This window comes from Zalophus californianus, chromosome 1 (genome assembly GCF_009762305.2).
Source record: "Zalophus californianus isolate mZalCal1 chromosome 1, mZalCal1.pri.v2, whole genome shotgun sequence".
Classification (NCBI taxonomy): Eukaryota; Metazoa; Chordata; class Mammalia; order Carnivora; family Otariidae; genus Zalophus; species Zalophus californianus.
Window position 1 is genome coordinate 3827175 of NC_045595.1, and position 23673 is coordinate 3850847.

General features: G+C 55.6%; 1 protein-coding gene across 1 annotated transcript in view; it reads right to left on the reverse strand.

The window, feature by feature from the left end:
* The window catches only part of PTPRS (protein tyrosine phosphatase receptor type S), a 68624-nt gene that overhangs the window by 21094 nt on the left and 23857 nt on the right, over positions 1-23673 (reverse strand). The window contains 8 exon segments of the mRNA XM_035727229.1: positions 54-247; positions 1529-1834; positions 6578-6722; positions 7044-7177; positions 8103-8684; positions 10391-10660; positions 19813-19824; positions 21697-21807. Of these exon segments, the coding sequence (XP_035583122.1) occupies positions 54-247; positions 1529-1834; positions 6578-6722; positions 7044-7177; positions 8103-8684; positions 10391-10660; positions 19813-19824; positions 21697-21807 (1754 nt within the window).

Sequence of the window (23673 nt, forward strand, 5' to 3'; positions counted from 1 at the left end):
CCCGCCCACCCGGAGCCCCGCCCACCCAGGCCCCGCCCCGGAACCCCGCCCACCTGGGCATCGGCCAGCATGATGTCCTTGATGCGCGGTGGCCCGCGGGCCTCGGCGCCCTCCATGCGTACGTAGTGGACCTGGTAGCCGCGGATCTGGCCGTGTTGCCGGCCGGGCGCGGGCGAGCGCCACAGCACGCGGATGGCCGTGGCGTTGAGCGCCTCCGCCTCCACCTTCCGCGGCGGCGCGCTGGGCACTGGCGGGGGCAGGGGAGGGGCGGGCAGGGCCGTTACTGGGACGCCTGGCCCTGCCCCCGGGCAGCAGCGCTGCCCGATGCCAGGGTGCCAAGTGGCTGCCGGTTAACTTGCTGGTCTGGGCGCTCACCACCAGCCGGGAGGGCATGCCTCCTTCATGGCTCCCACAAGCCCAGGGGGGAGGGGGCCCGATTGTGTGCCCCATTTACAGATGGTCAACTGAAGCCCCCGAGAGCCTAAGCCACCTGCCCAGGGCCACATGACACGAGTGGGCCCTGCACGCCCCGCTCCACGGTCATTACCCACCTGCCTCCATCCTAACAGCATCCCTTCTAGGCAGGGGCTCTTATTCCCATCTTATGGATGGGGAAACAGGCCCGAGAGTCGGGCCCTCGATCGCACGGTTAGTAAGAAGCAAAGTCCGGGTCTGAACCCAGGCAGTCCAGCCGCATGCTCCCATGCATCCCAGTATGCGGCCAGCCCCACGGATCACAGCTCTTCCTACCCAGCCACACCGCACAGTCTGGCATGAACAACTGCTCCATCTCTTCCCCACTCTTCCGGCCCAATGTGGGGCCGCTGACCGGACCTTTCAAGGCCATGGCTCGGAAAGCAAGCCGGGTTCCCAAGGCCAAGGAATCGCAGTTTTGTTGGAGAAGCTGCTCGCCTTCATTTCTCCCCACGCCCCAGCTTCTACCAACTGACTCCAGACCAGAGCCTCACCTCACTTTGCAGCTCAAAACTTTCTAGCTGGAAAGTCAGCCAACAGTGGGGAGGCTGACACCGCAGAAACTGGCCATTGCTACAAATCGGGCTCTGTGCCCCAGAAGCTGGTTGTTAAACCTCACCAGCGCGCTGCAGCCCACCTACTTGCCAGATAGGATGGCTCGGACCAAGGACGCTGCAGATCCCGGCTTATCCCCAGAGTCTAAAACCTAGGTTTCTGGGGGTCAAGGACCCTACGTTTGTTGCAAGTGCTGCTGGCCGTTTCCCACACTGTTTCCATTCCTTCCACCATTGGACCAAAACATATACAGGGCTGCCAGCTTAAGTTCCCAGGCACAAGGCTCGGGAGAAAACACTGCCCAGAAGGTCTAGGATGGAGCATTCCAGGATCAAGGAGCCCAGGATTCCATGGGAAGGCTGCTTGCTTCATGTCTCGCCCTCAAGACTGTGGCTTCTACCTTTTGACCACCAGCCAGCCCTGTTTTGCAGAGCCAGAAGGTGCTGAGGCGCGGGGCGGGCTGGGGCCTGCGGGGTCCCCGGCCGGGGCCGGTGCTTACCGTCCTCGTCGGTGCGGATGACCACGGGCGAGCTCTCGGGCCCTGGTCCCACCTCTGTGTGAGCGACAGTCGTGATGCGGTACTCGGTCCACTTGTCCAGCGCCTCCAGCAGGATCTGAGTGGTGGTCGGGGGGATGCCGTTCACCTCCTTGGGTTGTGGATCCTCCGAGCCCAGCGGTCGGTAGCGGACGCTATAGCTCACCAGGGCCCCGTTGTGCGTTTCCGGCGGCGGTGGGCGCCAACTTACCAAAATGGCCGTGGAGCGCGTGCTGACACATTTAACGTCTTGAGGGGGGGCTGACGGTTCTATTGGAGGGGGGAGAACGTGGGGGCGGGGAGGGGAGGCGGGATGGGCAGGGGAGGGGACGGGGAAACAAAAGATGGGAAAGAGAAAATAAAACAGAAGATGATAACAAACAAAACAGAACCAAACCAAAGAGAAAGTCGAACCCAAAAGAAGTGGGTGTCAACCAAAGGTGAGATGGACGGGTGGGGGTGGGGCCGGGAGGGCTGGCCAAGAACACTGCGCTCAGCGCCTGGGGCTGCACCTGCTGGGCACGTAGGAGGCCCTGCAGAACAGCGGTAACATCCCCGTTCATAAGGCACCTATCGTGCGCTAGGCACGGTGCTGGGGCATCACAGAGTACCAGTAAAAGCATCTCTTTATCGAACCCCTACTATGTGCCAGGCACCACGCCAAGGGCGTCACTGAAGACCAGTAATTGGACTTATTTATTGAACACCTACTGTATGCCAGGCCCTGTGCCAGAGGAAGAGCGAAAGCTCCATCAGGCACCTACTGTGTGTCAGGCACCATGCCAGGAAATTGCAATAAAAGCCCCATTTATCAGGCACCTACTGTGTGCTAGGCATAGCGCTGAGTTTTTTATAGGATAACAGTAAATGCATTTATTGGCTGAACACCTACTGTGTGCCAGGGGAGTGGCACTGCCAGGGTAAAAGCAGTAGACGTCCCATTTATTGGGCACCTGCTGTGTGCTAGACACGGTGTAAGAGTTGCACAAGTTAACGGTAAAAGCATCTATGTACTGAACACCTGTTCTTTGAGGGGCCCCGGAGGCCACCCCATGGCTTACTTCAACTTAGGACCACCCTCTCAGCCTCACCTGGAAGACAAAATAATGCCCGTGTCTTGAGCACCTCCTGTTTGCCAATTAGCATGCCAAGGGCTCTGTATGGTAATAATACAAGTGCCTGTTAGCCGGGCACCTCCTGGGCTGGTCCCAGGCTCAGGACTTTACAGATGGTACAGCCCCGATTAGCACCTACTGTGTGCCAAGGTTTTTACAGATCATAGTTCCTCTGGCACCACACTAAGGCCATCGTGGATGGTGGCCAACTCTTATTTATTGAGCGCCTACCATGGGCTGGGCATCAATAGCCCTCCAAAGATAAAAACAGCAGTTGCCGTTTACACGGAACCTACTCCATGCCAGGCACTTTATCAGATAACAGTAACAGTCCCCACGTAATGAGGACCTACTACGTACCAGGCCCTGTGCTAGAGGCCTTACTGAAAAAACAGCAACCGTCCCTACCTACTAAACACCTACTATGTGTTAGGCACTGTGCTAAGGGCCTTGTAGAACATTAATAGCCCTCGCTTCTTATGTACCTACTGTGTACCAAGGTCTGTGCTAAGGGCCTTCTATATAAATGGTAACAGGTTTCACTTCTTGAGCACCTACTGTTTGCACACCCAGTGCCAAAGGCTTTGCAGATAACAAGGTCACGTTTTGAGCAAAACCTGTATACTCGAAACCACACTAGGACCTGTCAGACGGACAATGGCTCTTATCTGAGCACCTACTATGTGCACAGAGCCAGGCCAACCTCCTTCAAGAAAGCGCCACTTATTGAGCACTTACTGTATGCCAGCCATTCTGTCAAGGGCTTCACAGAACAATACTCATCATCCCCGTGTTTGGGGCACCTACTGTGCATGGGGCACCAGGGAATACTTGTTATAAACGACTAATGGCTTTCATTCATGGGTGCCAATTATGTGCCTCGCACCATGCCAATCCGTGCTTAGATTTAAAAGAGCATTTAGGACACACCCGTTGTGTGCCAGGCAGCGTGCTAAGGGCTTTGTTAAATAACAATGATAGTTCGCACGTATTAAGCACCTACGGTGTGTGTTAAGGGCTTTATGGGAATAACATTAAGTCCTCATCTGCTCAGTACCTACTATGAGGCTGTATTAAGGCCAGTCCTGGTAATAAACCTCAGAGTCTCTGCATCGCATCTTCTGCACACCCCATACCCTAAGCCCTTTATGCTCAAAATGTGTCCCCCGATGACACATCATTTAATTCTCAAGACGCATAAATGGCCAGAATTATCACCCCTCCAGCCTCATTCCATGTTACACGTGGGGAAATCAGTTTGAAAGCCCAGCTGCCTGGTTTTCTATGATCATCGGTTATGTACCTACTGGGTGCCAGACCCCACCTACCCTGGGTGCCCTTTGCATATCACCTCACACTTTACAGATGAAGAAACTGAGGCCGGAAACAGCAAAGTTGCCTTGCCAAGGGCATGTGGCAAGAGCCAGGATTTGAACCCAGACTCAACTGTCGTCCAGGGGCTGTCCTGAGTTGAGAATGGGGACTCGGACCTCAACCTCAGGCCAGCTGAGGATGGCTGGAGCCACATTACTTCGACGGCCCATGGCTCCAGAATTTGCCTTGCCTGCAGGGAGGCCCAGAGAGACCACTGGCTTTGCTTCATGTCAGGGCACAGAGAACCCTTACCATGCTGGTAGCCCCATTTGTTCACTGAGCACGTGTTTAGACAGTACTTGTCTCGTGCATACCCCATGCCGGGGCCACCCAGAGAAGAAAAAGAGGCTGCTCTCCTGAAAGACACCAGACTACCAGATACCTCAGAGGCCTCTCCAATGGCTTATTTCAAATAGAATGACCCTCTGGCCTCACTAAAGCGAAATGCCGGCGTCCCCTCTCCTGATACCAGACACTTGGGGCCCTCTCCGCCCATTTCTTGACCAGCCACCCCAACCAAAAGTGCCTGGGGGAATCAGGCAGGAGGGGGAAAACCAACCAAAGAATGTGCCGGAAGGAATGGATTCGCTGAGAAAGAGGGAGGAAAAATAAAATCAAAACCATAATAAAATAAGAAACAACGGTGATGGTGATGATGATGAGAAAAACCATAATAAAAGAAAGAAAGACGCCTTCCAGAAAACTCCCAGTCTGGTTACCTACCTTCCACTCTTCAACTGCTAACTTATAAGACTTTCTTACGAGGGAGGGAGTGGCCGAGTGCTGAGCTATAAGGCCAGACCGAGCTCTGGGTGGGTCTCTGGATGCAAGCGGGCCCAAGCCCTGCTCCGGCCCCCAGTGTGGGCACGCCGCAGATCCAGACTGGTGCCGACGAGGCGGGAAGGTGAGACGGTGTGGGGAGACCCACGGCTGAGTGGTCTGGCCTCCACCTACCCTTGAGTTCAGCCTAAGAAGCCTGCAGTCCCCAGGGGGATATGCCTGGCCCTGAGTCTTGCTGCCAGTTCTCTCGGGCCCCACCCGTCTTGGCGCGAGAAGTGGGGAGTCCCTTCTCCCCCACTCCCTGTCCTGGGCCGCCCCGGAGGTTCGAGTGGCTGGGCCAAAGCCGCTTTCTTGACGACCATGGAGGCCGCCTCCTTCACAATCCGGCCCAACCTGCGTGACATCTTGGGGGATGGGAGGAAGGTGTGACGGACCCACGGACAGGCGTGGTGGGCAGGTAGTTCCAGATTCCCCATTTCTGGGCAGTCGTGGCTCTTGACCGTGGAGTAGAAAGTTGGGGGGGCTGCTCAATTTGGGCTCTGGACTCTGCAGCCCAGAGCTCCTGGAGCACAGGCTGGGGAGCACGCAGGGTGGGCCGTTTTTGTGAACCTGCTTGAGACCAGCGCGTACTCACCTTCGCGGCACCTGTGCCAGTCTCTCTCACGTGGCTGCCCAAGCCACAGGACACCCTCACTGATCGCCTCACGCACAAACACGCCCAGACGCCTGGGAGCTGCAGAGCGCTCGGCTCGGCGCAAGGGAGTAGGGAGGAGGGAAGGGGGCTGGGGGTGGCAGGGGTGCTGCGTCTCCGAGGCCCCTGATCCCAGCGGCTCAGACACCCAGGCCCAAGCTGCCATCACTTGCCACTGACCGGTGACCCCCTGTGTGCACACACCGGGGGGAGGGGGGGGACTTGAAGGTCTGAACACCGAGGCTGCTTCCGGAACAAGGCCTGGGGTGGTGCACTGTGACTGACTGAGAAGGGGGAAGGGAGGGAAAGGGGGCCACGGCGGTGGAAGCCATGCCGGGCCAGGGTGAGCGCAGAAGAGGGGCAGAGAGAGGAGGGGAGGCAGGGAGACAGCAGGATCAGGGGCCTGCCTAGGCCCTGAGCTCAGAGCAGGCAAGGAGGGCAGTGGTAGGGGCCACAGCGTGGCCTAGAGCCAGCTGCCGGGTGCAGTGTTCTGGCCAAAAGGTGACTTGCCTGTGACAGGGAGGCAGGGCAGGCCCGGAAAAGAGCTCCAGGGATTCAAGAGCCTATCCTGGGGCCTGCACCCGCCTCCCCGTCTGCTCCTGCCCCTGGCAATGGGGGACCTTGTCTGGGGGGGCAGGGCCATCTGGGGAAGTGGTTGGTCTCTGTGCGCTGTGCTCTCTGGGAATGATGGGGTGTGATCTGGGACAGCCTCACATAGCCGCCCCCCCCCCCCCCACCGCCCCATGCCTAGGATCAGGCACAGTGTGGCTGTTCCATGAGCCTCAGGAACAGGACGGGGAGCAGGGGGAGGAGAGAGAAGGTGCAGTGGACACGTGTCCCCGACCTAGGGGGCGAACCTCGGGCCCCCCCCGCCCAGGGCTCCAGGCCCAGGGAAGCCGGGGGGAAGCAGGGCCTGCGGGAACCCCCAGCGCAGCTCAGGGGGGCACGTCCGAGGCCAGGCGCCCCCCCCACCCCCGCTGCGGCGGTGCGGCCAGGGTCAGTGTGCGCTGGGGCCCCCCCCGCAGGGAAGAGTGGGCTCCGCGAGACACCTACTGGACTGCAGTGTGCGCTGCCGCACCACCGGGGTGAAAGCGCCCAGGCCCTGCGGAGAGCGGGCCGCCAGGCGGAAGGCGTACTCCGTGTTGGGCTTGAGGTCGTCCACCACGAATGCCGTGGCCGGGTCGAAGGTCCTCCCCACCTGGGGGCGGGGCGGGGGGGTCGGTGGAGACAGAGAGGCAGAGACAGAGCGCGAGCCAGGGAGACAGAGAGACAGAGACACGGAGATCGTGAAAAAGACACAAAAAGGGCAGAAGAGACAAACGGAGACACAGAGACAGAGACAAGGGAGAGATGGAGAGATGCGCAATCCACCGGTGGCCAAGAGCAGGGGGAAGAGAGACATCCGGGCACCAAGTCAGTGAGACCTGAGGGCGCGCCGCCCCGCCCCCTCCCGCTGCCCCCCCACCCCCCGTCCCGCGGACCCCCCCCCCACCCCGTCCGGCGCCCCCCGACCCCGTACCTCTCTGCCGTGGTCGCCCTCCCGGAACAGGAGCTCGTACTTGATGATGCTCTCCTGCCGCGGGGGGCTCCACGAGAGCCCGATGCTTGTCTCGGACTTGGCCTCGGCCCTGAAGTTCATGGGCTGGCCAGGCACTGTGGGGGAGGGGGAGAGGAGGAGAAATGGGGGTGGCCGGGGAGGGGTCCACTCCACATGGGGTGCCCAACCCACCAGGCGTCCCCATTCTCCCAAAGAAGAGCCCCATGAAGCTCAGCGCTGCCCTGGGGGTAAGGCTGCCTGTTCCCCGACGCTCCTGGAATGTTCTCCACTGTTCTCATTTCTCTTCTTTTCCCGGGGGGGCCCCTTGCCACCCCTTGTTGTCAGGGGGCCCACCTCAATCCCCCCACCCTCTCTGCTTCCTCCAAATTAAATGGCAGAGAGACTGTGGGGGTTACGTCTCAAAACACCAGTTCCCCATTCTGTGTGTGCTCTCTAGCAGCACAGTTCTGACCCTGCCCTTTCGTTTGGGCAGCTGCTGAGTCTTCTTGGCTTTGAGGTTCTGAAGCCTGAGGCCGACGGGAAAGGACGGGAAACCCGGAGAGCTGGGGCCCCACACACCTAAATGCCCCACCCCCACTCTGCCCCTCGACCTGAGCCGGCAGGAGGCCAGCCCGCTGCCTTTGGGCAGAAGCGCTTTCCCTTTATAATTTCAAAGGAGGTGGCATCAATCTCTCCGATGAGAACGGAGAGCAGGGCTTCTCAAACTCAGACACAGCTGCCGGGATCTGTCTGGATGTCCAGTCATAGCCCCGTGGGCTTGCCAAATCGAATTTCCCAAGAGAAGACAGAAACGTGGGTTTTCTGGGACAACTTCCTGCGTTTGAAATGCTAGCACGAAAATATTTTAAAGCACCATGCAGGATGAACAAACCATTTTGTGGCTTCCAGGCAAGATCAGCTAGCTGCGTGCTACGAGATACATGACTGCCCCCCACCCCCCCGGCCCCGCCGCCTCCTCCTGTTTCCACGAACCCGAATCCTGCTGTCCCACAGAAGCCGCACCGCCCACGGGCAGCTCACCTCCCTGCTGCGTCTTGACCTGGATGGGGTCCGAGAGGGGCCCGTCGCCCACGGAGGTGAAGGCCAGCACGCGCACGGTATACGTCTCATCCTCCAGCAGGCTGCCCACGGTGGTCAGCAGGCTGTCATCCACGTTGTGCTTCTGCCAGTTGCCCACGGGGTGCTCGGGCTCCATGGTGTAGTAGATCCGGTAGCCCCGGATCAGGCCGTTGGGCTCCACGGGCTCCTCCCACTGGATGATCATGGTAGTGGCGCTCAGCATGCGGGCCTGCACGTTCCGGGGTGCGCTAGCTGGGGCCTGTTCGCCCGTGCGGGTGACCACTGACTCACTGGGGGGCCCCTGGCCGATGGAGTTGACAGCGGACACCCAGATCTCATACTCCGAGTTGGGGCTCAGGCCACCGATGCTATAACGCGTCGTGGTGATGTCCTCTTTGATCTGGTAGGGCCCATCCTGGCTCTTGGATTTATATTCGATGACATAGTAGGACACAGGGTCTGGGTTGCCGGAGTCCCATGTGATGGTGATGCTGGTGGCTGTGTTCTCTGTCACCACGGGAGTCCCCGGAGCTTTGGGGAGAGCTGTGGGTGGGAGGGAGGGTCACATGTCAGGCACACTGGCTGCAGACCCCGGAGGCTCTGTGACTTTCAGCTACACGACCACTGCCCTCGCTGAGCCTCGACTTCTTTGGCAGTGACCACAGGCCTAATGACCCCCGTGCCATCATCTATAGCAGGGTGCGGCAAACTATGGCCTGAGGACCAGCACCTGTTTTTGTAAACAAAGTTTTATTGGAACACAGCAGTGCCTGCATATTGCAGATGGCTGCTTCTGGCAGAGCTGGGGCGGGGGGGCGGTGTCGCAGAGACTAGACGGCCCGTAAAGCTGAAAACGGGTGACTCAAAAAAAAAAAAAAACCACTCCTTAAGAAAAATATTTACCCTTGAGAATCTGAGAGGTCTGTTCCTCTCTCTGTGGTCCACTCTGCTCAGCCACACTGTGTGTTCCCATGTAACACCTGCTGTTCCCTGTACCTGAAATGCTCCATCTCCAGAGGGCCACATGGCCAGCTCCTTCTCATTCCTTAAAGCTTCCCACACACCACCCTGGCTAGAGGCGCCCTTGCCCAGCGCTTAGCAGGGACCAGAGTCTTGTTCACAGCTGTCCCTAGCACTTGGATAATCGTGACTTTCTCTCCCACTCGTCCCAAGTTCTTACGCCACAGAGGCCCCAGGAGAAGTTCGATCCCTCTGCAAAACGACCAACCAACCAGCTGGAGCTGACACTTTTTATGGCCCGAGGGCAGGGCTTGGCAAACTGCTTGAAAAGGGCCCCACAGTAACTATTTTCAGCTTTGTAGGCCAGAGAGTCTTCGTTGAGACTACTCAGCTCTGCCCCTGCAGCCCAAAAGCTGCCACACACAAGACATGGGGGAATGGGTGTGGCTCATCTATGTGCCAATAAAACTTTATTTAGAAAAACTAGAGGAGGGCCAGATCCAGCCTGCAGGTTATAGTTTGCAGGCCCCTGTTCTAAAGCTAGAAAAATATTTGGGGGCACCTTCCTCTGAATCTCACCACAAACCTGAGACGTCAGGAGAATCTATAGTCCTCCATCCTGGCCCCATCTCTCTGAGTCTGGACAGTCCATTTCCTTCCCTTAGAAGTGTTCTCCATCTTCTCTGGCTCATTCCTGTTCAACTTTTTTTTTTTTTTTAAAGATTTTATTTTTACTTATTTGAGAGAGAGAGAGAATGAGAGATAGAGAGCACGAGAGGGAAGAGGGTCAGAGGGAGAAGCAGACTCCCCGCTGAGCAGGGAGCCCGATATGGGACTCGATCCCGGGACTCCAGGATCATGACCTGAGCCGAAGGCAGTCGCTTAACCGACTGAGCCACCCAGGCGCCCTCCTGTTCAACTTTTAATCTTTCTCTGACCTAACTTTCCTCGGATGTGCGACCTTTACTCTGGGGGTCTGAACAGTGCCATGGGACCCCCGTCACAATCCCAATCAGGCTGTATCACAGCTGCCTGGCTATGCGGGTGTTTCCCACGCTGGACTCTAAGCTTGGCAGAACGAGACCATGCCTCACCCCTAAGGGCTGGGCCCAGAATAACATGTAACCAATAATCCCCGTTCACAAAACAACTGTCCCCTTTGCAGCCATGAATGACCAAAGCCAGAATGGAAACTCGGAGCTTTTCCACCTGTACCCCTCAACCTGTGCCCCCAGGAGAGGGGTGTCAAGAGATGACCTGCCTTCCTGGGCCCCATGGGCCCCGCTTACATTTCACTGTGATCTGGGCCACGGCCTCGATGACGCCCAGGCTGGACATGGCCACGCACGTGTAGTTGGCGGAGTCCTTGACGTCTGTGAGCTCCAGCACGTTCCGACCCACAGGCATGTCGTCTTCAGGCGTCAGGTCTTCGGCCCCCTGCATCCACTTGACGTAGGGCATGGGCGAGCCCACGGCCACGCAGGTGATGTTCACGTTGCCACCTGGCATGATCTCGTGGCTCATGGGCAAGATGGAGAATCGTGGAGCCACACGGCGGACTGGGGGTGGGCGGCGGCGGGTGGGGGGAGGGGTGCGGGGTGCGGGGTGGGGAGACGGGATGCAGAGGGGAAAAAGAAAGAAAAGCAGGAAGAAAGAAAGAAAGAAAGGAAGGAAAGAAAGAAAAACAGAAAAAAAAAAGTGGAAAACAATTTAAATATAAACAGGGCTGTTTTCTTCCCCCCAGCTGAAAATTTTTTTTCTTCCAAATGAAAAGAAAACCAAAAAAAAAAAAATTAAAAAATCAAATTCCAACACAAAGAAACCAAAACTTCAAAGTAAGGTACTTCACAAACAATATAGAGAGAGATATATCGATATATAATAAAAAGAGACATGAAGCATTATTTCGTAGCAACAGGGTTTCAAGAGACCAGAGTGGCTGGTCACAGCACAGTTACAAACACAAAAATTTATCAGCTGTTTCTCATCTTTGCTGACAGACGTGGCTTCAGGGAGCAGCCCCTCCGCCCGCTCTCCCAAGTGGGGAGCTTCAGAAGATTCTGGGTGCAGGTGTGTGGGGGGCGTGGCTCTGGGGAAGTCGGGACGGGGAGCGGGGAGGTCACGGAATCCGCCGGCCCCAGGAGGCAGAGGGGACCAGGACCTCGGCCCCCGACCCCCGTCCCCTCCGGAGACTCAGGGGCCCTGCCCACTTCCCGGGGGGCCCTCGAGGAAAAGATGAGAAACTCTAATGAAATTTTTGTGGTTTTTGGGTTGAGAAACCCTTCTAAAAGCTTCTGTCGGATCTGACAAGTTTCCATTGATAGATGCAGCTCTCAGAGTCACAAACAGCATGCAAAATAGGTTGGTTGAGAGAAAGAGAGAAAGAGAGAGAGAGAGAGAGGGAGAAGGCGGGACCGAGAGAGAGAGGTAATGCAAGGGAAGAGGCCTGGGTTTCAGGGGCCTTCAGTGCACGCTCGTGGGTGCCACAGAAGAGAGAGGAGCTGTGGGAGAGAGAACAGGAAGACAGGCCCAGAGAGAGAGGGGCAAAGACAGAGGAGGAGGGAGGAGGGGGCCCACTTCAATGCTGCATATTAATTCTAGCGGATGTGACCCAATGTGACACATCACATTGTCACATCACAGCCCTGGCAGAATCATAAATAGGATAGTAATTAATAATAATAATAATAATAATAATAATAAAACAAGGGAATGAGCTTGAACGTTGAGAAAACAGGGACATGTTCTGTGCGTTTCTCAGCGGGGAAGCGGGTGCAGCCTTCTGTCCCAATCTCGCAGACCGTGAAGGCAGCAGGATGCGTTTCGGGGGCTCCATTTTCGGAAGGCGGACAGGTTTCGGGGGCGGGGGGGGCGGACGCTAACGGCACCTGAACTTCCAAAAGGCGTGGCTGCCCCACAGGAGATGTTTCACTGCAGCGGGCGGGACCTGGGATGACCTAGTAGATCCTTTGAGCCAGAAAGAGGGTATCCCTGGCTAAAACCCTGGGGCCTCGTGGGTCCCCAGTTTTGGATGGGTCAAGGAGTCTTGTCTCGAACTACGGAGATGACAGACTGGAGACTCAACAAGGCTCAAGAGGGCCACAAAATGACTTTTGGCACCCCGACCTGCCTTTGATTCCACACGCTACTGGTGGTGGGGGGGTGGCTGTCGGGGGTCTGGCTTGCCTTACAGAGGAGGGGGCTCCAGGGGAGAAAGGGAAGCAAGCCCGGGAACCCCGCTCTTCCAGCCTGGCTTCTAAACTGGAAATCCCGACCCCTGCTCCCTGAATCCAGATGGCCAGAGGCAAAGAGGAGGGGGGCAGCTCCATGGAGGTGGCGGGGCAGGGCAGGGCAAAGAAGCGGCAGCCCTTCAGAAAAGGAAGCCCCACGAAAAGTCCAGTGTCACGTTGGAGACGGGATGGAGGAAGTGAAAGGTATCACTGGAGGGGAGCAGTGGGGGTGCGGGCGAGGGGAGACGGGGGGCCATGCAGACAGACTGGGGGTGGGGGCGGGGCAGGGCGCTGGGGTGGGGGGCGGCTTTCTGACAGGGCTGGGTGGAGGGTGGGGGGAGTCGGGGGGGAATGGGGTCCGGCCAGCCAGCGGACGCGGTCCAGGCCAGCCGCCGGCATCCACAGCGAGGCACAAGTGGGATGCCCGACGCTGCGTTGTCATGGAAACAGAACACGATGGGGGATGAGCGTGGGGGAGCTAATTAATCAAAGACAGAAAACGGCATCGACGTCCAAAACCAAACCAGGAGGAACAAATGAAAAAACAAAGCGGAAAAAAATTAAAAAAAGGAAAAATCCCCAAAAAACCACAACCAAACAAAAATCCCCTCCGAAACAAAACACCCAAAAGCAAAAAGGAAACAAAAACAAAAACAAAACAAAAAGACATGGAATGTGTGGGGCTGAAAATCGGGGTCTGAAAAGGGGGAGGGCTGTGACTTCCCCAGGGAGGTGCCCCCCCCCCCGCCCGCGGCAGAACACAGGGTCTGGCCTCCCCACCCGGCACTCGAGAACCCCGGCTGCGGGTTCGAGGTGGCCACGGAGGTGAGATCCTCACAGAAGAACCACCTTCGGGGCAAACCAGCCCAGCCCCGCTTCTCGGGGACACCCTGCCCCTGGCTGAGGGCTGGATGAACAGCCCTTGTCTCAGACACACTGAGCACACAGCAAGGCAATTCCTCACGAGCTCGGAGTCTCACAGAGAACCTCTCTAGGCAGAGGCGGGAGCGATGATGTAGTGGAATAAGACCCGTGGGCCTTGGGAAGGTCCCTCAGGTGCCTCGATTTCTTCATCTGTGAAATGGGGATATCTGGGGACATGTTCAGAAGGCCATTAGGTTGACTGAGGCAGTACCCAGCACACAGAAGGTACTCAGCCTGGGCATGGGGCCAGTGAAGTTTCCTTCTGGCCTCCCAGGGTTGGGGGGTGGGGGAAGATCAGCTAGATTCTCTACCTTAAGGGAGTTTAGGATGAATTAGTTAAAAAGGAAACAGAATTTCAGGAGAATCCCCATGTCCCTTTATCTCTTCCAACTTGGTGCGGCAAATATCTGTACTGCCCATTTTGTGGATGAGGCAGCGGAGGCTCAGAGATGTGACAGGGCTAGCTGGAAGACACCAAGGAAGTGGTGGGGCCAGAGCTCAAAGCCAGGACTGCCTGGTCCCTGCCTCTCGGGTAAAGCGAGTCTTCTCTCACCACGGCAAGTAGCAAGAATTACAGCCAAGTGTCTCCTCTTGGCACCTGGCTCTTTCAAACTCATGTGTCTTTACCTTCTGGGGACAACAAAGAGGGCCAAAGTACCCCATCACCTATATATACCTATCAACTGAATAATAATCAGTGACCACCAGTTGAATGCTATCCAGCAGTCATTATAACAAATGTCCAGAAGCCATTAGGAAGATGCCTATACAGAAAGGGATTATTGGAATATCAAAGGGAATAAGTGCTAGCTTTAGGACTGAAAGGTTAAATATGAGCCAAATTTATCCCTGTGTAATAAGGCTCAACATCTCGCCCCAGAGAGCCCATTCACATCTGAACTTAAAATAATTCTCCTTGGGGAGATCTGGAAGATACCTCCAACTTTTTTCAGAGGCAGGGACAAGCATCTATCTTGAATATGTAAAAAGCCTGCAGTATAGGATTGTTAATTATAAGTCAGTTAAATGTGGAAGGGCATTTATCAACAACAGTAATTTTAGTGCTCACAATCCTGAACATGGCCAGCAGCCATCAGTTAAATGGATCTGCCAATATGCTGTAAACGCCGACAGCTGAGAAACTTTGCCTACCTGCTTTCTCATTCGCTTCATCTGCTTCTAAGGGTGTGCTGTAGGAAGAGGGCTGGTTTGCCACAAGTTTGGGGAGGATCATGCCCATCAGCACTAGGTGGCTCAGAACCCCCTGCGGAGTCTCATTAGGCCTCTGGGCAACCTCCCAGCCAGCAAGGGCGGGTGGCTGACGCTGTGTTCTGCCCAGTTTGGTGCTGACACCCACCCACGACATCTTTCCACCCCTGGCTGCAAGCTTGAGGTGCGGGTTAGAAAGTAAGGTGGGCACAGAGCCCACAGGACGGAGTGGCCCCGCGGGACCCCCGCCCCCAATTACCGACCTGAATGGAGGGTCCAGGCAGGTTATAAGGGGACCACACCAGCCTTGGTCCTCAGCACGCTCCAGCTGGCTCTCGTTTCCAGCTCTTCTCGTCACCGAGTAGCCGGGGGTCCCAGCGGGGAGGACCCGCATGGGTGAGGGGGGTCAGGAGGGTGGGCGGTGGGGGGTGGCGGGTTGGGGGGGGTGGGTCGCTTCAAACCCCGATTCACATGGAAAAACAACTCAAAAACCGTCAAAGCAACCGGGAGACGACCCCTCCCCCAGGCAGGAAGAGGCAGAAACTCAAAAACCAAAAGGGGGAGGGGTTCAGGGGAGAAAGGGTGGGGAAGGTTGAGGGAAAACTCAAAAGTGAGGTGATCTGGTTGAAGCACTAGGTAGGGAACTCGACAGTGTCAGACATCTCAACGATTCGGCAAGCCACAGCTCCAAGGGAGGGAGGGGGGAGCTCTGCCTGGCATTTTGGGGTAAGAGGAGCTGCTGGGTGCTCCTCCAGACTCCAAAATGAGGATGCGGGGGGGGGAGGGGAGGGGGGGGAGAGATGCCAAGAAGTTCTGCAGCCCCCACGGGCCCATTGAAGCTTAGATTACACCTGTCCAGGGAAGGGAGGGGGGGTCCGAGCCTGATTCCAAGGCCTGGTTCTCAGCCCCTCTGTTGAACCCCAGCCAGTGGCCCAGGGAGGGGTGGTACTGCCCCGTGGCCTGCCTTGGGCATCTTCCTGTTCCTGACCCCTTTCTACCATCCTGCCTCCTCCCTCCCACCAACAGCTCCCTCTGCCATCGAGATAGCGTGCATGGCCTGGAGGGACCTGGCTGAAGCCCGGCCCACCGGCTGACCAGCGGCCTTGGCAAGTTGTTAGCATTTTTAGCTGGATGTTCTGCTGCACTATCGATACTGATTTTATTTGCCTTTTTTGGTACCCTCTCTCTTGCCCCACTTTTTTTTTTTTTTTGGTTCTAGCAGAAAATGGGATGACATCTTGCCAATCGAATGACTTCCTTGCCACCACCACCCCCCCCCCGCTGTGGCCGCCAGAGATGTGGGGCTTTCCAAATGACAAGGTGTAATCTAATATTCCCCTCACTTCCCCCCCGCCCCGCCCCAGAACAGAGGAAACAGCAATGCAAAGGGTGTGAGGCAGGCAGCAGGCGAGAGGTTCTAGAGCTCAGTGTTCCTGCAGAACGCCCCCTCCCTGCCGCCCCACCCTGGAGCCCCCTCTCCCCTTGGGATGAGGGTGGGATGAGAAGGGCTGGGTCCTGTCAGGGTCATGTCAGGGGCCTTGGGGGCAGGGCAGGGAGAGGCACGGCCAGGCGTGATCAGCAGGAACTGGGGGGGCTCACCAACACACCCCAGTGCAAATCTTTCTGGAGATACAGGAGGTTGGGGGGGGCGGATTCCAGGCCCAATATTTGTATCTAATCCTGTTTGGGGCTGGGGGTGGAAGTAAGGAAAACACCTAGAAGTCAGACCCACCGATTTGACATGGCTTGGTGCCAGAGGTTTTAATTTTAAAAAACCATCTGTCCCATAAAAATCCCACGCCATGGTTTGATCTGCAAAAGCCTGGGGACAAGACACAGAGAGTTCTGGGGAGCACCCAGAAATCAGGGCAATATAGACCCACCACTGGCATCGGGCATCGAGTCCTGTTCCTGAGCTCAAGATTCGAGACCTGTCACTGAAGTATCCCAGCCCCATCTGACCTCCTCCCAAACCCTAAAGGTATCCTGAGTCCCTGGAAGGTGGACCGCTCTTCCCCATGCCTCCAGCTCACTCCAAGTTCTCCCCGCAAGCCCTCACACCATCAGGCGGGTGGTGCACCATTTAACTGGGTCCCGCGCACCATGGGTTGATGACGCTATGTCAAATGTCAAGTGGTGAAGGCGCCACCTTTAGCCACCAAAGCGAGACCGGAAAGCCTTACAATGTTAAAGAGACAAACAAGAAAATTAACAGCCAGGGAGAATGTAACCTGATCACCTTCCCACCTTGTCAAAAGCCGGAGCTGCATCTTCCCCAGGGGAGTTCTGGGACTGGGAATGCCAGATGTATTAAAAAGTGGGCTCAGTTTGGACGTTGGCCCTTTGCATCTCAGAGAGATCCGTTTCAAGAGGAGAAGGGCCCCGTTGGCCCTTTGCATCTCAGAGAGATCCGTTTCAAGAGGAGAAGGGCCCCGTATGAATATCCCGCCCCCTGAACCTCCCAGGGGCAGCAGAAGCTGGTGATGGGGAATTAAAGGAGTCCAGCTGGGGGTAGGGACTCCTGGCAGCCTGCCCTAGCAACAATGTAAACGCTTGTAGCTTTCAGGGTGGAACGTGCCAGGTGGTCCCCTCTTCTGGTGGACTGGGGCTGTTCTGCAAGGTAGCTCAGCGCCCAAGCTGGGCCCGTTGTTTTTTGTTTTTTTGTGGTTTTTTTGCCTGTTTGGACTCTGTGGCCACCAAACTCCCTGGCAAAGTGACAGGAGGAAAGATGAAAGATGTGGCTCTAGGGCGGCCACTGATCTCACAGGAATTGGGTCGGAACCAGGAGAAAATGAAATCATGGGATGGGTTCAGAAAAAGCACCAGCGAAAAACGAGATCTGAGCACATGAGTTCACTTCTGCCCTACAGTTCTTTTCAAAGCAGTTTGCCACAGCCATCTTTTTCCAACGGTGGATCTGCGAAGTACATAATGGGCCAGATGAGGTCCCCAAAGAAGGGAAGTGTTCGCTTGAACTCTTTCCTTCCCCTCTACAACAATCCCACTAGGTGATCTCTTCTACGCCGGCACTAACACAGGGCACTTGAGCAGTAATTAGCTCAATGGAATCCTCCCAACTCCCCTGTGAGCTTGAGCAGGGATGACCCTTCTTGTGCAGATGAGGAAATGGGACCCCAAGGGATCAGGTGACTAGCCCAAGGTCACACAGCCAGAGAGGGGCAGTGGCAGGGTTTGAATCCAGGTGGGCCGGAGTCCAAGACCTTGAGCCACTTCTCAGCTCTAATTCACTGGGACCCAGCTTTGGTGGAGGGGCTGGGAGAACCTCTCCTCTACTTTTTGGAGCTCCTCTGCAGGTCGGCCTGGCAGCTCTCACCCTGGGCTAAAAAGGAGACAGGAGAAAGCAATCTCCTCTTACTGCATCTAAAGTCCTCTTGCCAACTTGGCCCCGGACTTCCCAATAACTGGGAAATTAGGGAAGGAAGTTGAGGGAAAAGAGGGTAAAAACGGTGGCCCCAACAAGCTGGCCTCTTCTCTCAACTCCCACCTATGTTGGATAGTCAGCCGAGGGTCCAGGGGCTAGAAACCTAAATGAATTTTTTTATTTGGGGTTGGAGTAGTATTCTCAAGGGCTTGACTTCCTTCAGGGAGGGAGAAGAAGATGGGAGCGTGCATCTCTGAATCTCTGAAGGTTTGCAGGAGTGAGAGAGACACTTTGGTGGGGGGGGGAGGGCGGAGAGAGAGAGAGACAGAGACAGAGAGAGGGAGAGAGGGAGACAGGGAGGGAGGGAGGGCGGGAGAGAGAGAGAGAGAGAGAGAGAGAGAGAGAGAGAGAGAGAGAGAGAGGGAGAGGGAGAGAGGCAGGCAGTGGGAGAGCTGGGGAGGCAGAGAGAGAGGGGGGAGAGGCTATGTCCAAAGTTCCCCTGGGTTTTCTCCAGAATTCCACAGTTCTGATGCTTAGGTACTCAGAAAGTGACCATGCTGTGTTGCTGGACAAGATACCTGTGACTGGGCCCAGAGCAGGTGAGGGGGTGGAGGGAACAGCCAACATCGCCTGGGAGGCGGAGGCATAGCACTGTAGGGCGGGCTAAACTGCCTGCGTATTTCTTCCAAAGTCGGTCATGCTATGTTTTCTGACAGAGAGTTTTGTATTTGTACCCAGCCAGGATGCCAAAGTCATCACACCAGCTGCCATCTTGAGCGCTGCCTATGTGCCAAGCATGCGTCATTTCGGGAGGCTGATCCAAGGTAAGGTAGCCACTTCCCCCATTTGGACTGCTGCTCTAGTGAACAAGAACTCGAAATGCTGGTTGTTGCCCGTTTAGCTGCACTTCAAATGCCTGTTTTCTGGGTCGTTTGGGAGAGTGGGAGGTGGTCTCATGCTGAGGCAGAAAGACAGGAACATGCCTGCTTACGCCCCCTTCCAACATGGCTGCGCTGTGGGGCTGAGGCACCACCTCTGGGGAAAAGGGGCCTGGCTGGCGAGGCCAGGCAAATGGGGCTGCTCTCCCCCACACCCCCCACCATCTGTCTATGTCACCTCCCTTGTGCCTTTGAGCCTGGGCGGTCACTTTCTGCCCCAGCATCCCAGCTGTGGGACCCCTACCGCCCTCCTGGATGGTAGCTGGGACAGGAACACTGGCTTTTAAATCACAATGCGTTTGGAGAACAACCACAGAACAGCTCAGCCCAAGAAACCGAAAGCAAATAGCACGGAAACAAGAGACAGAACCAAAGACGAAACGCTTTGGGGTAGAAGGGGACCAGGGTGAACGGGGATGAGAGGGGGGAAAAAAAAAACGAACTGATCGGTTTTTTCCCCCCCAAAACAAAACCAAACCAAAATAATTAGTAATAATAATTAAATAAAAGAAAGAAAGAAATACGAAGGAAACCAAAGGAGAAAAACAGAACAGGAGACGAGAAACACTCCAACAGAAGGCGCTGGGAATTCACCAAACCGACAAGAGTGGCATGCAGAGAAATTTTTACATTCTCCCGGCATGCATCAGGCCCAAGTTACCATGACGACGAGGAGTGCAAAAAACTTAGCAACAACATTACCAACGGATGCATAGAGGCGACCACAATGCAAGCATCGCATGTGTGCGGCCGGCCCTAGGCCGGGCTGGGCGCGGCTGAAATTTTCGTGTCTTTCTGGGTTTTTGCTCTCACTTGGCGGTTTTTTTGTTTTGTTTTGTTTTGTTTGCTTTGTGCTTACTATTCGTATTCCATCATTTATTTATTTATTAGTTCTTTCGCTCTTATTTTCCATGTGTGTGTCTGAGTGTGCGCGTGTGCATGTCCATGTGCGTGTCGTGTGTGTGCGTGTCACTTTCAGAATGTAAAAATGTGGGTAAAGAAAGTAAAAAAGAAAAAAACACACCAACCTTCTCGAAGCTCTGAGGGATGTAAAGGGGGTTTGATGCAGAACACAATGACATGGGGAGAAGAGAAAAAATAGGGGAGATACAGAGAGTAAAAAGAGGACTTCCCAAGGCTAAAAGCTGCAATAGTTTGTTGTTTTTTTTTTCTTTAAACCAAAAAAAAAAAAATTAAAATTAAAAAATAAAAAAGAACAGCAATGACCTTTTTTCTTTTCTTGACATATTACATTCGTCTTCCATGATTCTTTTTTTTTTTTTTTTTTTAATTCATTTCTGGAGTGTCTGAGACCCAGGCAAAGATTGGGAGGCTGGACCCCCAAAAGATCAGAGGCTCATGCTGGGGACCCCACTCCAGGGGGCTGAGGACATGGGGGTCCCCTTCCCTCGTTGCACCCTTGCTAGAGGCCTCCCCCCCCACCCCATGCCTGCTGTCCGCGCTCTCTCCTTGAACCCTGCCAGACTTACAAACCCCCATCCCAGATGTTTGCGGAGAAATAAGCAGATTAGACGAAGACCAGTCAGCTGGAGTCCTGGACGCGCTATAACTCACCAGAGGTGCCGTGGCAGCGGATCGGTGTGTGCCCCCTGCCCACCCTCACACCCACGTCCCCCTTCCCTCCCTCCACGCGGCCTCCTCCTCAGAGACAGGATGTCAAACCCAAGGTGCAGAACCAAGGAGCTGCTTCGGGGCCGGTGGGGCTGTGCTTGGTGGGGACCAAGCGGGGAGGGTCTGTGGGGGAGGGAGGAACTGCCCCGCCTCCCGGCTGGAGAACAGCGGGGGCTTGGTGCCTCGCGTGGGGGAAACTGAGGCCCGGAGAAGTGTGGGTGCAGTCAAGTATACAGGGCCAATCAGGGCAGCCCTAGGGCTTGAAGGGGGCCCTGTTTCCTGGCAGCAGAGGCTGTTTCTACCCCGAATCTGATCAGACACGGCCACTGGGAGGCGGGAGAGGGAGGAGAGCAAATGGAGGAGGAGGCAGATTAAAATTTCTGGAAGAACTGAAGAGAACCAACACAGGGTAAGAGGGGCCAACCCTGGCCTCTGGGGACAAGGGAGCCCCCCGGCGCCTCTGAGGGGACATCAAGGGACCGAGAAGGAAGTCTGTGTAGACGCTCCCCAGGGCCACCTTGGGGGGTGGGGGTGGGGGGCCCTGGGGCAAGGACCCGGGCTTCCGGGCATGACGAGAGCGACAAGCCTCGCTGGCGTGCCGTGCCTGCCGCGGCCTGACGGGGTGCCAAGCCCCAGGCCTGCGTGCCTGCTGTGGCCCCGGCCTCGCTTGGGCCAACACGCGTCCTTTCCTGAGGGCGACTAGGAGACAAAGAGCACCAGGCTCTGGGACAGCCGAAGGTGCAGGGGCCGGCGGGGGGCGGCCTCAAAGACCCCTCCCCAGCTCTCAGATTGAGGGTGCTGGGGGTGGGTGAAGCAGGGAGCTACGAGAGGCCACGGAGTCTGGAGAAGCAAAGCAAGCACACAGCAAGGGTGGGGGGCACGGCACGACACACCACAGAAGCCGACTCGGGTGGGCGGGTGGGCGGGCAGGGCGGGGCAGAGGCCTGCAGGCTCCCCCAGCCCTGTGGGCCCAAGACTGACCCCATTGGCCCTGCCCCGTTCCCTCCTGCCTCCCCCACCAAGTCCTGCAGCCCATGGGGTGTCTGTCACAGGCGTGGGGGTGGAGGGTGTAAGCAGCCCCCATCTTAGAGGTAAAGAAACTGAGGTCCAGAGAAGGATGCCGCCTCACCCAAGGTCCTGCTGTGAGCAGGGGGGTGGGGGGGGCCCTCCTGCTCGGGTCTGCAGGGAACAGGGGAGCCCAGAGGCTGTGAGCCCAAGGAGGAAGGGGGGAACAAGATAGGACGGGTCCCTGCCTTCGACCTGGACACGGCGTTCCCTACCTCGCACGTAGAGGTTGGCGGGTGAGGAATAGCGCACGCCAGCGCTGTTGGTAGCCACGCACTCATATTTGCCTTGGTCCGTCTCCTCGCTGCTCTCGATCTGCAGGGCCCCTGCGGGGAGAGGGGAGAAAGCCTGGCCAGTCAGGGAGGGTCTGGGCCTGGGCTGGGTGGGCTGTCCCAGAGCCCCGTTCCGCCTGTCTCTTGTCCTGTCTGGGCCAGAGAGAGGCAGACAAAAGAGAGGAGTTAGTCTAGAAACCCTGGCTGGGCTGGGGGCGGGGGGGGGACTCCCTGGCTCGTCTCCCCCCGCCCTAATCCAAGTCTAGCCCCAGACCAGCCTAAACACACTGCATGTCCCCTGCAAAAGTCCTCCATTCTCACTGGGAAATCCAGTGGATGTCTGGCTGGTGCTTCAGAAATGACCGCCAGGTTTAACTACAGAGCCAGAGAGGTATGTGCCAGAGGGGTGTTTGCAAAAACACCGAGTGATGCTCTCTAGGCAATGGGCATTCATAACCCACAGCAGTCACCTGCGAGACCCTGGGGCCTCGGGGGCGGCCACAAGGAATGTGCAAGTTCAGGAAGCTGGTGGTTGCCCTGCTGGTTTCAACCAGTGCCCATGTGTAAATGAACACGGGTCTGGGTTCCTCGTGCGTGTTTGAAATGACAGGTCTCAAAGCCTGCAGTGCCCATAAACAGAGACAAGTTTGTCTTTCTTTAAGACCAACTGAAATTTTAGGACTGGGACACCTCTCACATTAGCTAAGGTAAAGGATGTTGAGATTGATATATAAACATCAAGTATGTTTGAAATAAAAAAACTTGGATTAAAAGCCCCCTGTACCTGAGATTAATTGAAGAGGAGCTTGAATTTCCCCCATGGATGCCCCTAATGTCATCTACGCAAGTCTGAATTCACCCACCTGTTTTAAAACCACAGGCCTGGATTCAGGATCCTGGTGCTGATGAGTAATCATTAATGAACTTCCTCAAGTGCGTTTGCAATTACGGTCCTAGACCCAGGTCCATGGCACTCTTGGGTTAATGGGGAAACTTTTCAAGTGTTTGAAATCAGAGATCTGAATGAAAACCTCTAATACCCACAAATAAAATGGAAGGTTGAAGTGCCACAAGTGTGTTTGGAAAATAACAAGCCAGGATCAAAGAATCTGTTGGTCATGAGTGAATAAAAGTTTAAAGAAGAGGCCAATTTCCTCAAGTATCCTTAAAATCATAGGCCCAAATCAAAGGTCTTAATGCGTATGAGCATATGAAAATAGGGCTGGTTTCCCCTCCCTATGTTTGAAATCACAAGCCCAGATCAAATATGTTACTTCCCACGAACATATAAAAATGAATGAACCTTCTCAAGAATATATGAAAGCACGGGCCTTGATCAAACACCGCAGTGCCCATGAGTAAATGAGAACGAGGCTAACAACTCCCCAAGGATATCCGAAACCACAAGTCTGGAACAAATCCTCATTTTCACAAGTAAATGGAGCTGAGTGAACATCTTTAAGTATATTTAAAATCACAGACCTCAAAAAATACTTGAACACCCGTGAGTAAATAAAAATGAGGCAAATGTTTCCACAAGTATGTTTGAAATCAAAGGCCTGGATCAAAGTTTTCGTTTTCATAACTAAATAAAACTGAGCGAACATCTCTAAGTATGTCTGAATCACAGGCCTGAAGCCACATGCTTGTTGACCATGAGTGAATGAAAGATGAGTGAACATCTCCACGTGTGTGTGAATCACAGGTATTAGAATTCCTGGCACCAGGAGTCCAAAAATCCAGTCCAAGCTCCCAAGAAGTCCCCTCTACCCAGCTGTTCATGGCTGTCCCATGGAAATGACATGGACCCACAAATTAGGACCCCAGATTAGCTTCTTTGGGGGCTACAGAAGCAGGTTCTTCCCCCATATCCCACACTTCCTACTTTCCCCCAACCTCAAGGCTCTGAATAGCAGGCAG